The following is a 16,281-nucleotide window of genomic DNA, read 5'->3' on the forward strand; positions in this document are numbered from 1 at the left end:
ACATTAAATCATTTAATCAGTTAAGGGGGGATCTCTACAATCTACACCGTAAAAGGTTGAACAACCATGTCGATGAGTATTGCACAAACATTAGTTTTGAGACATTGGGACAATTATGAGATAGATGGAAGAGGGGGAACACGGGTCTTGATCCGATTATTGAGTATTCCTGGCCGGTTTCGCTTTACAGTAGTTTCTTCATTACCTTCCACCTTTCTCATAAACATTAGTATGTTTAAAGACACTGTCTTGTCCAACGGCGGCTATTCAGTCCAGAAGAACTGGATTATAAAGGGTTACGTCTAGTCCTAAAAGAATCTATGGATATTAATTCTTATGACTTACCTTGTCTTTTAGATATAAGATGATCACCAGAATTGGCGCCCACCAAACTGACGGCGTACAGGACGATCGCTACCCCAAAGATGCCCTGGACCCTCATTTTGCCGATGTTCTGTAACAAAGAATTTTTATATTCTTATGAGAGTTTTTGATAAAAATGTCGAGCATTTGAACATGTGAAAGGGAGACAGAGTAAGCTAGAGAAGAATATACGGAAAGGAGTCTAGGACAAAACCCCTTATTACACAACCAAAACCCACTCAGCTGCTCCAGATGGTATTATACCTATGAAACTCAGATCCGAGATTAATACTTAGGTCATCATCTCAAGAGTTACTCCAGCACAGTTGTTCGTCCTATTCAGCTGCCAACCAGCCTGTTCATTTTGAGCCGCTCTAGGCGACGCTAATTCCATCAAACGCGACCTCCGACGTCAACGGGCTAAACATCTCCCCCTAGAACCCCGATTCCCTCCAAGATCCTGTGGTTGATGGTGACTGGGCGCTCACCTATTATGCTGACACAGCACTGTGCCTTCTGGCTCAGCTTTACATGATCCTGGTGGTTCTACTGTCTGTTGGGTCTACGCTCCTCTCCCCGACAAGTGTCAAACAATCTATCAAAAAGTACTGACAGCTGCGATCGGCCACTGTGCTGTGCTTGGGTTGCATCCTGACCCAACATATATTGTTACTGACAGTGAACCGTTCATGACAAGTACAGTGACTGCAACCTTCGATGCTCATATGACTACTCCTGGCTGTTTTTACCGTCTGAGCCGAAGTACATGGATTAATATTCAGTGTCTTGGTTTGGTGGTGGTTTTATTGTGTCAGTGAAGACATCAGACTGTAATGTGGTATGCTTGATGGTTTAGCCTTCTTGCCTGCTGGAGATGTACTATAAGGCCTTGCCTACCTGACTTAGATCATACCAGAGGGTTGAGATCCTCAAGGTGAAAACCTCGACCGGATTTACGTGTCAGGCACCTACAAATCAGTCCAACCTCACCTTGTAGCCCACAGTGGTGTTCATCCCGCTCGTCCAATCCCAACTGTATTTCCATCAGCTTTGTGGAATGTGCACAACATCACAGTCACTGGCGGATCAACACCAACACCTGTGAGTCATGTAACAATGGGTTCCATAACCTAGTGGGTCATGCCTATCCGTCAGTGTGACGCCTTATTGTTATTCTCCAGGAGGAGAATGTTAATATAAACACTGCCATCTTTGAAGAGGAGCGAGGCCAGCCTCCCCGAAAGGCAAGTCCGACGTGTGACTGAAAGCTTATAACAGTACCTGGAAAATCTCTGTACTCAATTTATTTCTGGGCAGAAGTCCATGCAAGACTTCCCCCATGGTGTTTCCAGTTCCAGATAAATTCTGTTGTTGTTTTGTTGATAAACACATATAGAGTATTCATTGTTATTTCTTTTGGATGGTGGGCTTTGTCCATTTATTTTCTATCACACACACACACACACACACACACACACACACACACACACACACACACACACACACACACACACACACACACACACACACACACACACACACACACACACACACACACACACACACACACACACACACATATATATATATATATATATATATATATATATATATATATATGTATATATGTATACAGTATATATACACGTACACACACATACACACGCGCAAACACACACACACACACACACACACACACACACACACATATATAGATGTGTGTGTGTGTATACAGTATATATACATGTACACACACACACACACACACACACACACACACACACACATTCACATGCGCAAACACACACACACACACACACACACACACACACACACACACATACACATGCGCAAACACACACACATACACATGCGCAAACACACACACACACACACATACACATGCGCAAACACACACACACACACACATACACATGCGCAAACACACACACACACACACACACGCACACACGCACACACACACACACACACACACACACAAATATATATATATATATATATATATATATATATATATATATATATATATATATCAGTCAAGTCGGCAGAAGAGATTATTGGGTATAAGCAGAATAATAGAAGAGAGGAATGGTATGATGAGGAGTGTGCAAGTGCGGTAGAAGAGAGAAAGAAAGCTAGACAGAAATGGCAACAAACTAGGAGTGAAGAAGATAAAGAGGATTTTATACAAAAGAGGAGAAACGCAAAGAGAGTCAAGAGACGGAAGAAAAGGGAATTTATGAACAACAATCTGGATAAAATCGAAACTTTAGGAAGAGAAGGAAAGATAAGAGAACAATACGCGGTTATAAAGAAAGTCAGAAACGGGTATAGACCCAGAGTAAATATGGTTATACACCAAAATGGAGTCATAGCAACCAGAGAAGAAGAAATCTTGAGCTGTTGGGAAAAATTCTTCAAGGAACTTTTGAATAGGCCAGAGCCAGATACACCATATGAGGAAGCAAATGATGATAATATTAATGAGGAAGAAGTAAGGGAACCAACAATTAACGAAGTAGGAACGGCCATAAAGGAACTAAAGAATAATAAAGCACCTGGGGAAGATGGAGTAGTGGGAGAACTTCTTAAGGCAGGAGGAGAGTACTTGAAGAATAAAATATACCGACTTATTTTAAGAATATGGAGAGAGGAAAAGGTACCCAGAAATTGGAAGAAAGGAATTATTATACCAATACTGAAGAAAGGAGACAAAAGGGTATGTGGAAATTACAGAGGCATCACACTACTATCCTGTGTATACAAAATTTTTGCAAAAATACTTCATAGGAGACTGACCCCCTATGCAAATGAAATATTAGGCGAATATCAATGTGGCTTTAGAAGGGGGAGATCAACAACAGACCACCTGTTTACGATCAGATACTGGAGAAGAGCTGGGAGTTTAATATAAACCACTGGCATATGTTTGTAGACCTCAAACAAGCATATGACAGTGTAAACAGATCATTCATGTGGAAAATCCTCAGAGAATTTGGAGTACCAATCAAAATTGTAAACTTAGTGAAGGCAACGTATGATGGCACAGAAGCACAGGTGAGGGTTGGCAACAAGAAGACGAAAAGTTTTGAAATAAAGAGTGGTTTGAGACAGGGGGTGCGTTCTATCCCCACTACTGTTCAACCTACTACTAGAAAGAGTAGTAAGAGCAGTGGAGAGGGATAATGTTGGAGTAGAGTTCGAGTCTGGGAGAGTGAATATGTTGGCGTATGCCGACGACGTCGACTTAATAGATGGGACCATAGATGGAATAAAAGACATGTTTGGAGATTTCCAAGAGACTGCGAACAGAGTAGGACTGCTGGTGAATACTAAGAAGACAGAGTTAATGCATCTAACAAAAAACAATAACAGAGAAGAACATATTGACATCAATTGTGTGAGATATGAAGTATGCAGAAACTTTAAGCATCTTGGATCAATCGTAACAGACGAAAACCTGATGGACACTGAAATAAAATCAAGAATTGCTTCAGCCAACCGATGTTATTACAGCCTCCAAAATACGCTGGGAAGAAGGAGCATATCAACAATATATATATATATATCAACCACAATGTACTTTAATTCTAAGCCATCAACATCGGAAGAACCGTGGAGGTAACGCAGAAATTGAAACGTGGTACGCCCGAGGACTCGAACCTCCGTCCAGCACGTGACCAGTGCTGTAATGACATAGACCATTACACCATTGTGGTTAATAAAAAGGTATCTAATCACTGGGACCTATTCAGTGTTGTACACACACACACACACACACACACACACACACACACACACACACACACACACACACACACACACACATATATATATATATATATATTGTATATATATGTGTGTTCAAAGGGTGGGAGGCCATGTCCGAACACCTACAGACTGGATCAGAGATGTGCTGTCAGGAATGAGTGGGAAAAAAAAAAAAAAAAAAAAAAAAAAAAAAAAGTGAAAGGGATATGGATGTTTCTGTCCTATGTCTAGCCGTCCGGGTATAGATGTTTGCTCATTAGAAAATGAAAAAATGGACAATCATAAGGCATTTTTGTTTCAATATGTTTTGTATTGTTCATTAATTATAAGAAAATAAATATAATGATTGATTATTCGTAGGTTTATTCACATTTCTATTTCAACGCGTTCATTACATATAGGTGATATATTAAGTTAGATTATATCAGAATAGTGATATTGATTTAGGTTAGGTTTCGTTGGATACTTTAACTAGGATTGTTAGATTAGGTTGTTTGGGTTTGTTAGTTAGGTTAGGTTGGTTAGTTAGGTTAGGTTGGTTAGTTAGGTTAGGTTGGATAGGTTAGGTTAGGTTGATTAGATTAAGCTGGTTAGTTTGGTTAGGTTGATTAGTTTGGTTAGGTTTGGTTCTTTGGTTGGTTAGTTAGGTTAGGTTGGTTAGGTTAGGTTGGAGAGGTTAGGTTGATTAGGTTATGTTGGTTAGTTTGGTTAGGTTGATTAGTTTGGTTAGGTTTGGTTATTTGGTTAGGTTAGCTTCTCTCTGCAATGTCAAACATCTGATGTGAAGAAGAACGGTGTAGTATTTCAATGCATTCACTTTGTCAGCATGATCGAGCTGATTATTCTGGTTTCAGCCCACAGTGCATTCACAACCACAACCATTCTAACATCTAAAATTCCACACATTCTCCTCACCATCCATGCCGGGCGAGGTACAGAGGTTGTATCGTCTCCCAGTGGATAGGACGGTGGGTCTGCAATGAACCATTAAAGCTGAACTCGATGCAACCCACCAGACAGCCACTTCCACTATGTGTCTGTCTTTTGCTGGGACCACGTGTTCTCCTGGGCAAGCAGGTGATTTCGAGGGGACGTCCGTAAGGGTCAAGATCGCGTCGCAGACCGTGAGACCCACGGCCTTATAAGCAGGACACCACCTGTTCCCATCGGGAGCTTCTGGGTCATCCTACTGGTTCTTGGGTAGTGCAGCTCGTTTTAGAGTCTTTAGGGTTATGGTAAATGCTAAACAGACTTCTTATGTAACTTGACCGAGACCCTGTCCAAGTCGACTCCTTCAACTCGGGTATGTACTCTACCCCCGCTTTATGGCTATCTGGTTTTTAGAGCAAATTATCCTTGAAAAATAAAAATAACGAACTCACTGTTTTGGGCGTCCAATTTGATGCAAAGCTCACCTTCGAGAATCTGGTTCGTTTGTTTCGCAAACTTGGTATACATAGGAAGACTGAGACCTTTCGTGACGCGTTCATCTCAGCCTGTTGCTACCGGTGCTCCATGCTGCAAGTGTTTGACCTTGTTTGTCCTAAAGACTAGGTCATTGGTGTCTGGGGGGAGGGGGAGGGACGGCAAGCAATCGAGCGTTCACACTTCCCATTCCAACTGATTCGTCCCTTTTAATACTGGTAGATGATAGTAATAAACTGAACCGAGACGATTTTGTCACACTTACTCTCCTCCACCACGGGTGGCGTTATCATTTTTTATCTAATTGCCACCAATTTATTCCATTCATCCCCGTGGCACCCTTCGTCAATAAGTTTTGATATTCTCGATACGAAGGAACGCATTATCTGATTTTGTCATAAGAGGCAGGCGTTATTATTACAAAGTTGATGGGTGGATTGACACTAATCGAGAACCCATGCACGTCAAAATAGTACGACATCAGCAACAACAAAACCCTTAACGTGCAACTCGATGTTGAATAGTGGGTATACTTCGGTAAAACACGTTTTTATATACAGTTCAACCGGACTGTGTGAGTGTAAGAATAAAAAACTGACAATAGAACGTTCTCCATGATCTACGGTCGCTTGGGAAGAGAAAGTCTGAAGGGAATTGGGAACAATGCAAAACTCAAAATGCAAGCTTTGGTACAACTGTCATGCTATAAACACACACACGCACACACACACACACACACACACACACACACACACACACACACACACACACACACACACACACACACACACACACACACACACACGTCGGTCGAAGTGACAACGAAGTTTGGAACTCCAGGAAAAAGTCAAGTTTTGTCGATCTCAACAACGAGGGAGTACCTTTGTTGTATTAGTAAGGAAGGGGAAAGCTCGTGGTGTAGTGGGAAGGTGAAGAAAAGGAGAAAGGGAGGGATTACTGAGGAAAATGGAAGGTAATGAGGAAGGGGACGAAGGGGCCCCGGACGTTAGAAGAGGTGTCAACAAAAGGTGTGCAGAACACACAGACGAGGTAGAACGGGGGAGCAGAGGCGTCAAAAGCAAAAATATAGATAATAGCAGCTCAATGGAAAGAGAAGATAATTGCTTTTATGGATTTAATGAGGGAGATGACAATCTCCCCCGACTAGTAAATCTAGAGGAGAAAAAGAAAAAAAAAAAAAAAACACGAAGCATGGGAGGTTACGTTTAACCAATTAACACTAGTTACCCAAAGTGTTGATCAACTGGAAGAACTAAAGAAGGAGAATCAAAACCTAACTAAAAAATAGAATTAAAAAAATAGTTTAAAGAAGTAAAGGATGAGAATGAGGAATTAAAGAATAATAATAAAGAGAATAAAGAGTCCATAGCAAAAGAAGCACAGGGTTGGAGAGAAGTCCAAGAGAACAACAACATTGCATTTAGAGATATAATGACTCAACAGATGAAAGAACAAACTAAGGACACATTTATTAAAGTGATGAGAGAAAAGGAGAATATAGTAAGAGACTTAGCGGACAAAAAGAAATGTATAATTATATTAGGGATGGAAGAGAAGCATAATCCAAATAGGACTACAAGAGTAAAAGAGGAGAAAGAAAAGGTAAACAAGATATTAGAAGTAGTTCAAGTGGATGAACAAGAAACAGGGAAAGAAATCGAAGAAATATAGAGAATAGGGAAATACAATACAGATAAGATCAGACCAATTAAGGTTAAATTCAGGTCACAAACGACAGCAGACAATATCTTAGCAAAAACAGGGAAACTAGCAAAAAGTGATCAATATAAACAGGTATGGATAAAAAGAGAAATGCATAAAGAGGAAAGAGAGGACGAGAAAACAAAAAGACTAGAAGCTAAGGAAAAAACGAGAAAAGAACAAAGTCAGAAAAAGAGAAATTCTATTGGAGAGTAGTGAATATGAAAGTGAGGAAATGGTTTATAGTAGAGAAAAACGGAAGGGAAACAGAAAACACGATCGAAGTAGCAGATGATTAAAAGTGTCTTACACAAACATAGATAGATTAATAACAGGCTTGAACGAACTGAATGATTACCTGAAGGAAAAAGAACCGGACATAATGGGAATTGTAGAGACAAAATTGAAAGGTCCACTACCACCCAACAGTGTAGGACATGGTGCATATAATTATTGGATTAGAAACAGAGAGGTAAAGCAAGGGGGTGGAGTTATGTTCCTGACTAAGAAGGATATAAATGTGAGGAATGTCACATATGGAAAGAATAGAGATGATTATGATGGAGGTGGAGGACAAAGATGGGAAGAGCAGGAAGTTTGTAGTAAATTATGTGCCTCCTAAAACGGCTTCGTGGGAAGAGAGAGAACACAAAAATATGTTAGAAGACACAAGGATAACACTAAGATAATGGAAGATGGAGGAAGAATAGTTATAATGGGTGACTTTAATTGTAAAGAAATCTGCTGGGAAGAGATGACAGTGAAGGGTGGAGACGACCTATGGGGAAATGTACTACTTGATATGATTATAGAATATACAATGACGCAATGGATACAAGAGAATACTAGGTATAGAAACGAGGAAGAACCATCGAGACTGGACCTAATAATCACATCAGAACCCGAAATAGTGGACAAGATTGAATATAAGACACCAATAAGTAAAAGTGACCACATATTGGTTGAACTGGAACTAAATGAGGAAAAATACATGGAAAAAACGAACAATATAGAAAGGGAAGATTGATGTATGGAAAACAAATTTTGATGAAATAAGAGAATTCTTTCAAAAAGCAGACTGTGAAAGGATACACAAGGAGGAAACAACAGTAGAAGAGAAATGGAATATTTTGACAAAATTTATAAAGGAGTGGAAAAGTATGCGCCAAGACAAAAGCAAGAAAAAGGATATGTAAAGTGCTGGTACAACAAAACATGTAGGGAGTTAAGAGACAAAAGGGATAAAGCTTGGATAAAATGGAAAAAAGAAAAGAACATGAAAAATGGAAAATATATACTAGTTATAGAAATGAATATGTACAGGTGCGCAGAGAAGAAAAGATAAAATACGAAAAAAATATGTCATAGTAAAATGTAAAGACCAACCAAAAATATTTTACAGATTTGTAAACAACAAACTGAAAAACAAACAAGAATTAGAGAAACTACGACAAGGAGTTGAATACACAGAGGAATAGAAATAACAGAAATTATGAACAAGCATTTTAAATCGGTGTTTACGAGGGAAAACATACAACCTAGAGATATCGAGTGGGAGGAGAGAGTCCCCCCTATGAAAGAGATAGAAGTAACAAAGAATGAAATAATGAATCACTTGAGTAATCTCGATGTCAGAAAATCGCATGGACCAGATGAAATGGCAAACTGGATTTTGAGAGAATGCAGGAATGAACTAACAGACAAAATACATAATCTAATAAGCAGTTCATTGAAAGAAGGAAAAGTTCCAGAAGACTGGAAAAGAGCAAATATAGTACCAATATATAAAGGGGGAAACAAGGAAGACCCTACTAACTATAGATCGGTCTCTCTTACAAGTACGATAGCAAAAATTTGTGAAAGAACTATAAAAATTAGATAGGTAAGGCATCTGGAAAAAAAAAACAACGTACTAAATCCAATACAATTTGGATTTAGACAATAACGATCATGCGTCACAAACTTAATGTGTTTCTATTCAAGGCTAATAGGTGTAATATAAGAAAGAGATGGATGGGCTGATTGTGCATTTCTAGACCTGAAAAAAGCTTTTGATAGGGTACCACATAAGAAATTGCTAAAGAAATTAGAAACTGCAGAAGGAATACAGGGCAAACTGCTGAAGTGGATGGAAGACTTCTTGCATGAAAGAAAAATGAGAGTGGTGATAAGAGACAAACACTCTAATTGGGATGAAGGGATTAGTGGAGCTCCACACGGAACAGTTCTGGCGCCAATAACGTTTGCTACATATATATTAATGATATGGATAAATGAATTGAAAGTTATATGAGCTTCTTTGCGGATGATGCAAAATTGTTAAAAAAAAAAGGTGAACACTGTAGAAGATAGTGAGTCGCAACAGTGATCTCAATAAAGTATGGGAATAGAGTAGGAAGTGGGAGATGGAATTAAATATATATTAAGAATAAAAAAAAAGAATAGTGGGATTGTATAAATTGGGAGAGGAACAAAATTAAGAATGTAGCAACCGAGATGGACCTGGGAGTCATTATTATGAATAATATGGAATAATATGTCCCCTGAGAAACATATAAACAAAATTATTGGAGAAACTTATAATTTAATAACAATCAAAGTGGCATTTACATATCTGGACGAAGAAATGGTGAAGAAATTACTGGTCACTTTGATAAGACCAAGATTGGAGTATGCAGCGACGACGTGGTCACCAAGTACAAAAAAAAAACGTATAACAAAACTTGAAAGAATACAAAGAGCAATTACGAAATTGGCACCAACACTCTCAGAACTATCATATGAAAAGAGACTATCAAAACTTGAGCTACAGACATACAAAGGATTACAAAGGCGGATCATGCCGACAGGAGACCTTTTGGTCCATATCTAGGTCGGATGCGAAAAAATCAAAATAATAATGAATAAATAAAAACTATAATATTGTAAATAACAAATAAAATACATAAATAAATGCATAGGGATAGTTAAAACAATAAACAGGTAAATAGTAAATGATAATAAATTGCCATATAACTAATAATAAATGAGAATCAAAGAGGCAAATGATAACAAAACATAAACAAATATAAAATAGATTATAATCATTACAGCATCTTGCTTAGGTGTTTATTTAAATGATTCTTAAAGCTTCGAACTGAACTACATTACACTGCCTCTGCAGGAATTTTATTCCCTTCATTAACTACACGGATGGCGAAGTTGATTCTACCCACTTCCAAATTGAATCTATTTCCGGACAGTTTGAGACCATTGTTTCTTGTCGGATTCTCATTCAGTGTGAAAATTTTGTCACTTTTGATGTTGTCAATTCCCTTTAGAATTTTAAAGACCTGTATCAAGTCACCTCTGAGTCTACGCTTTTTTAGGGAAAACAGATTCATAAGTTTTAGTCGATTTTCGTATGATTTATTTTTGATATTTGCAATCAGTTTTGTTGCTCGCCGTTGTACTTTTTCCAGTCTGTCAATGTCTTTAATGAGGTTCGGTGACCATACGAAAACAGCATATTCCAAATGTGGACGAACTAACGATTTATATAGTTTGTTAATGAGTGATGGACTTTTGAAGTCAAAATATCGCGCAATCAGTCCTAGAATCTTATTTGCTTTCTCAGCAAAGAAGCAGAGAGAGGAGACTTGATAACTAGCTATAGAATCATGAAAGGCATAGAAACTATTGATAGAGAGGATCTAATAAAATGGGATAGTAGAGATAGAAGAGGACACGGAAAGAAAAACAAGAAAGACAGTTACAGAAGAGACCTGAAAAAGAACAGCTTTCCTCACAGGGTAATAGACGTTTGGAACAAGTTAGATGAGAATGTGGTGTGTGCAAAAACGATACACGAATTTAAAAACAGTCTAGATAAAACAAGATATGAAGATGGGACACCACGAGCATAGCTCCCCTTCCCGTAAAATACAACTAGGTAAATACACACACACACACACACACACACACACACACACACACACACACACACACACACACACACACACACACACACACATATATATATATATATATATGTATATATATATATATATATGTATATATATATATATATCATATATGTATATATATGTATATATATATATACAGTATATATATATATATACATATATATGTATATAATATATATATATATATATATATATATATATATAATGTGTGTGTGTATTAAAATCGACAGCATTCTGACAGTTGACAATATTCTTGTTTGTATTGTCAAGTTTTCTAACAAGGATCCAGCCATTCGGGGATGAGCAAAGACAAGTTCGCCAAAAACATCCGTTTTGATATTAAATTTTTCGTCTACATGGGGACATCTTCCAGAAAAATCTGGAATATACAAAAATACAAGTATGAATTTTTTTTAGCGGTTTCTATGTAGAAAAAACGTTAATTATCAAAATGTATGTTTTTGGTGAACTTGTCTTGGCTCACCCCCCAAATGGCCGGATCCTTGATTTAAACCAGGGGTTCTTAACCTTTTATCTCCAATTCCCCACATTTTAGTGAGCCAACTCTCCATTTCCCACCACAGCATCAGTCTTTGACAAATTCAATTTTAACCCATGCAGTGGTACGTAAATATACGCTTTGCTTTTTTGTGCCATTTTACGGCCCTTAATTTTTGTTTGCATATATTAGATTTTTTACTAACATTTATCAGAACAAACAAAAAGAAACAAAAACACATCGATTAAAAGAAAAAAAAAAAAAAAAAAAAAATACAGTGGTTCTTCTGTCCGACCGGTCATTCCCCACTTGGCAACTCCGCCATTCCCCACCAGTGGGGAATTCCCCAAAGGTTAAAAACAATACAAACAAAAAGATTATCAACGGTCAGAATGCTGTCGATTTTAATACTACTTGTGTTCAAGAGAATCTGTTTCTATATTTTCAAATACACACACACACACACACACACACACAGACACACACACACACACACACACACACACACACACACACACACACACACACACACACACATAAATATATATATATATATATATATATATATATATATATATATATATATATATGTTAAGACATTATGACAAGTTTGAGAAAAGAGGAAGAGAAAGACACGGGTCTAGGGTCGAGTTTATTCCTGACCGGTTTCGATTAGAGCTTCTTCAGATGAATGTCGTGGGCGGGGAGTTGGGGTGCGTGTGTGCATGTAAGGTCGCAACATTATCCATAGATCGGTCATATATGAGCTCTGAGCTCTCTTCTGTGAAGGAATATATATATGTATATATATACATATATATATATATGGATATATATATGTATATATATATATACATATATATACATATATATATATACATATATATATATATAAATATAAATATATATATATATATATATATATATATCACTTGGACAAAGTGTAGCAGTACATTTGTAAAATCATAATCACGAAGAACCCACAGTCGGAATAAAAGTAAACTATATTTCGGCTAATAGCTATAGCCCTCTTCTTTTATTCCGACTGTGGGTTCTTCGTAATCATATATATGTATGCAACTGTCACAAAAAAATTATCGGTTTGATGTCGCTGCTATTAGCGAATTACTCTCATATATATATATATATATATATATATATATATATATATATATATATATAAATATAAATATATATATATATTTATTTATAATTTTTGTTGTAAGGACCTGGATCGAAGTTAGTCTCTTACCGACTATACTAAAAAGGGTTAAACATGTTTGAAGCTCATGCGTTGCTTGTATGCGGTAAATAGGCACCGTCTCGGTACAGGATCCGAGCATCAATCTTTACATAACCTCCAGGTTCTCTACCAATGTCTACTCATGGGGTTCTGCAAAAACTCATGCGGAGTTCGCATTCCTGGTTGGCTTCGACTTCCTACTAACAAGTATCATATGAGATCTCTTAGTCTTTTTAGACCCTTGTAACACAGTTGGCAAAAGACGGCAATGGTAACTCAGGGTTCGATCACTGTCGTTAGAGCGAGAATATTTGTGCGACTTCACTGTAAACTAGCGATTTATACAAAACATACACATATGGACACGCGTGCACACACACACACACACACACACACACACACACACACACACACACACACACACACACACACACACGACTCGAGGCGGTTCGGGTTCGAATCCCGCCCAGGGCTGAAATAATTTCAGTATCGCTGCGCTGCGAGTCGTTACTCCAACTGTCGTGGGCGGGGAGTTGGGTGTGTGTGTGCGTGTAAGGTCACAACATTATCCATAGATCGGTCATATATGAGCTCTGAGCTCTCTTCTGGGAAGGAAAATAGCCGTCGATCACGAGTCCAACAAGTGATCCAAGACCATGGTGAATTACACCCACCCACCCACACACACACAAACACACACACACACACACACACACACACACACACACACACACACACACACACACACACACACACACACACACACACACGCACTAAAAGACAAAAAGTACTGGGTCTGCCAACTCTGAAAGATCGATAAAAAAGAGGTGATATGATTAAAATATTCAGGTCACTAAAGGGGACAGATTGCATTGACAGAAGAGCTCTCCTGATTAAAGATGGGAGGAGGGCTTTAAGAGGTCACGGGAGTAGATTAAGAAAGACCACTTGTGTAAAGGATTTGAAGATGTAGTTTTCTGTATAGATGCATAAATTTTATGTGGAATAACTTAGGTGATATAGCCCAAGCTCAAACAATGCATGAATTAAAATCTAAATATGATAATTGGAAATCAAGGTATAGATTAAGTTGGAACTGTACATGAATTTGAGTCTAGGTATGTTAGTAAATTAGAGAACAGGAGACGGGACCCAATGAGCCTTGCTCCTTTCCTGTATAATACAATTAGACAAATACTATTACGTAAATGCACACACACACACACATGCTCACAAAAAAAAAAAAAAAATCCACACAGAGTGGAAACAAATTGGATGAAACAATAGTGTGTGCAAACACCATACAAAAGTTTAAGAACAAACTAGATATTGCGAGATACAAAGACGGGTCACTACGAGCATAGCTCCTCTTCCCGTACAATACAACTAGGTAAATACAAACGCACATGCGTGTGCACATACATACATACATTCCCCTAGCACAACACCCCTCCACATTCCTTAAAATATCCTACGTTTATGCTAGGAGATTTGTATCAAGGAAGCCTCCTTATATGGTCCTGATGGCGACGTCAATCGGCCCTACTTTTTTTTTTTTTTTTTTGCAAAATTTTTACATGGGGTCATTAGGAGAAAATCTTCAAACGCCGATTGAGTCTCCAGCCTCATGTTTGCCTATACTACATGGGCGGTGTATTTAAAAGTGTCCTTGGTCCGGACCAAGTATCTCAGCTCGTCCAACTCTTCAAGGACAACTCCCCCCACTCAATTTCACGTTCAAGCCGCAAGGTAACAGAACCCTTCCCTTCCTGGATGTCTTTGTCAGTGTAGAACTGCGTTTGGATTTACTTCCGAGGTGAATGAGACAAATTTGGGATTCTGTCTCAACACAATTGGTTGTTCCGCAAAATGTTCTCTTGGCTCTAGCAATCAGAGATTTTTTCCCCATTGTAGTTCTTGTACTTCCATCAATCATGAGTTACAGAATCACCTCGCTATTGGGCAATAACGGATATTCTCAAAAAGGCGTAGAAAACGAAAAAAAAAAAAAACTCTCAAAAACACCATTACACAGAACGTCACCTCACCAACTCCAACCCCAACACCAAAATCAATCTCATCATACATCACCAAACCACGAAAACAGTCGTCATCAAGAACAGCTGTTTACTCCTCCTAAAAGATACCCTCCGAGAGATCAACATTTTATATGATCATTCGTACAACATCGGTGTTTGTAAACACTGAACTTTTGCATACATCGGTATAAGCTCTACAACCGTATTAAAAAGCTGCTCTCATTCGATCTCCAGAATTGTGGCATCCAGTGTCACACCAAGAACAAGCACAAAATCACTCTCACTCGAAGTATGCTAGACTCTTCAAGGAAAACGATCTCCGCCGTTTCTCCATGACCGAGGCCGTCCTAATCAATCAAGAACAAACTTCCAGTAAAATACGGCTCATGCCTGCTGCATGTTTACCTGGCAGCAAGCGTCTCTTCTAAACAGGGTCCTCATGTGGGGCGGGGCATATGTCCTGGGGCGGCACATTTAGGGGGGCGGCAGTTCTAGTCTGGACATGCCGCCCACGAGGCTGACAAAATAATTATAATAAAAAAAGGTCAAAGGAACCCTAATTATTTTACCGTAATATACTAATTTTGCGTTAGAATCAACAGAATATGAAATATTTGTCCCTTATCCTTTTTGCAATAGGGACATTAGATACAATTTTTAAAATCCGTTTAATTATTTCGCAAGCCAATAGCTAAAACAGGCTGTAAGGGATGGTACATACATACATATACCAAGGCTTTTTCCCCCTTTCAAGGGAGGTAGCCAAAAAGGGAAAGGCATAAAAACACTCCCACCCATTTCATCCCTAAATACACTCCACACCCCTCCCACCCTCCCTCTCATCTGAGCACCTCCTGTAAGGGATGGTAGAGATGGGAAATGGTGATGGGGGAGAGGGGGGGGCGTCACTGAGAACTATGCCTCGCGGCGGCACTTAGGCATGTAAAGGCTCTGCCTCTACAGCCCAAGAACTCCTACTACCAACCAGTGAACGTCGTCATAACAGACCGCTATTTTCCGGAACGCACAAACTATCAAAGTTGCTTCTGGTGCACATGGCACTCTTCTCTATTCCTATGTTTTATGTATTTCTGTACACTTTTCTCCCTGAAGATGTCTAGTGTGGTCGCAAGACGTCTTGGAGATATGAAACATTCAAATAGGGCTTGGGTTTCTGTCAACGCCTCGCACCCTCACTGAAAGGTATTGCTAGATTGAAAAGTGTCAGTACAA

The 16,281-nt window shown here is 38.6% G+C and overlaps 1 protein-coding gene across 1 annotated transcript in view; it reads right to left on the reverse strand.

The window, feature by feature from the left end:
* The window catches only part of LOC143020166 (phenoloxidase-activating factor 1-like), a 37,423-nt gene that overhangs the window by 11,745 nt on the left and 9,397 nt on the right, over positions 1-16,281 (reverse strand). The window contains exon 3 of the mRNA XM_076176328.1: positions 346-454. Coding sequence (XP_076032443.1) covers positions 346-454 — 109 coding nt within the window. The remainder of the gene's footprint in view (positions 1-345; positions 455-16,281) is intronic.

Source organism: Oratosquilla oratoria, chromosome 39 (assembly GCF_046742065.1).
Source record: "Oratosquilla oratoria isolate Oo_2021 chromosome 39, ASM4674206v1, whole genome shotgun sequence".
NCBI lineage: Eukaryota > Metazoa > Arthropoda > Malacostraca > Stomatopoda > Squillidae > Oratosquilla > Oratosquilla oratoria.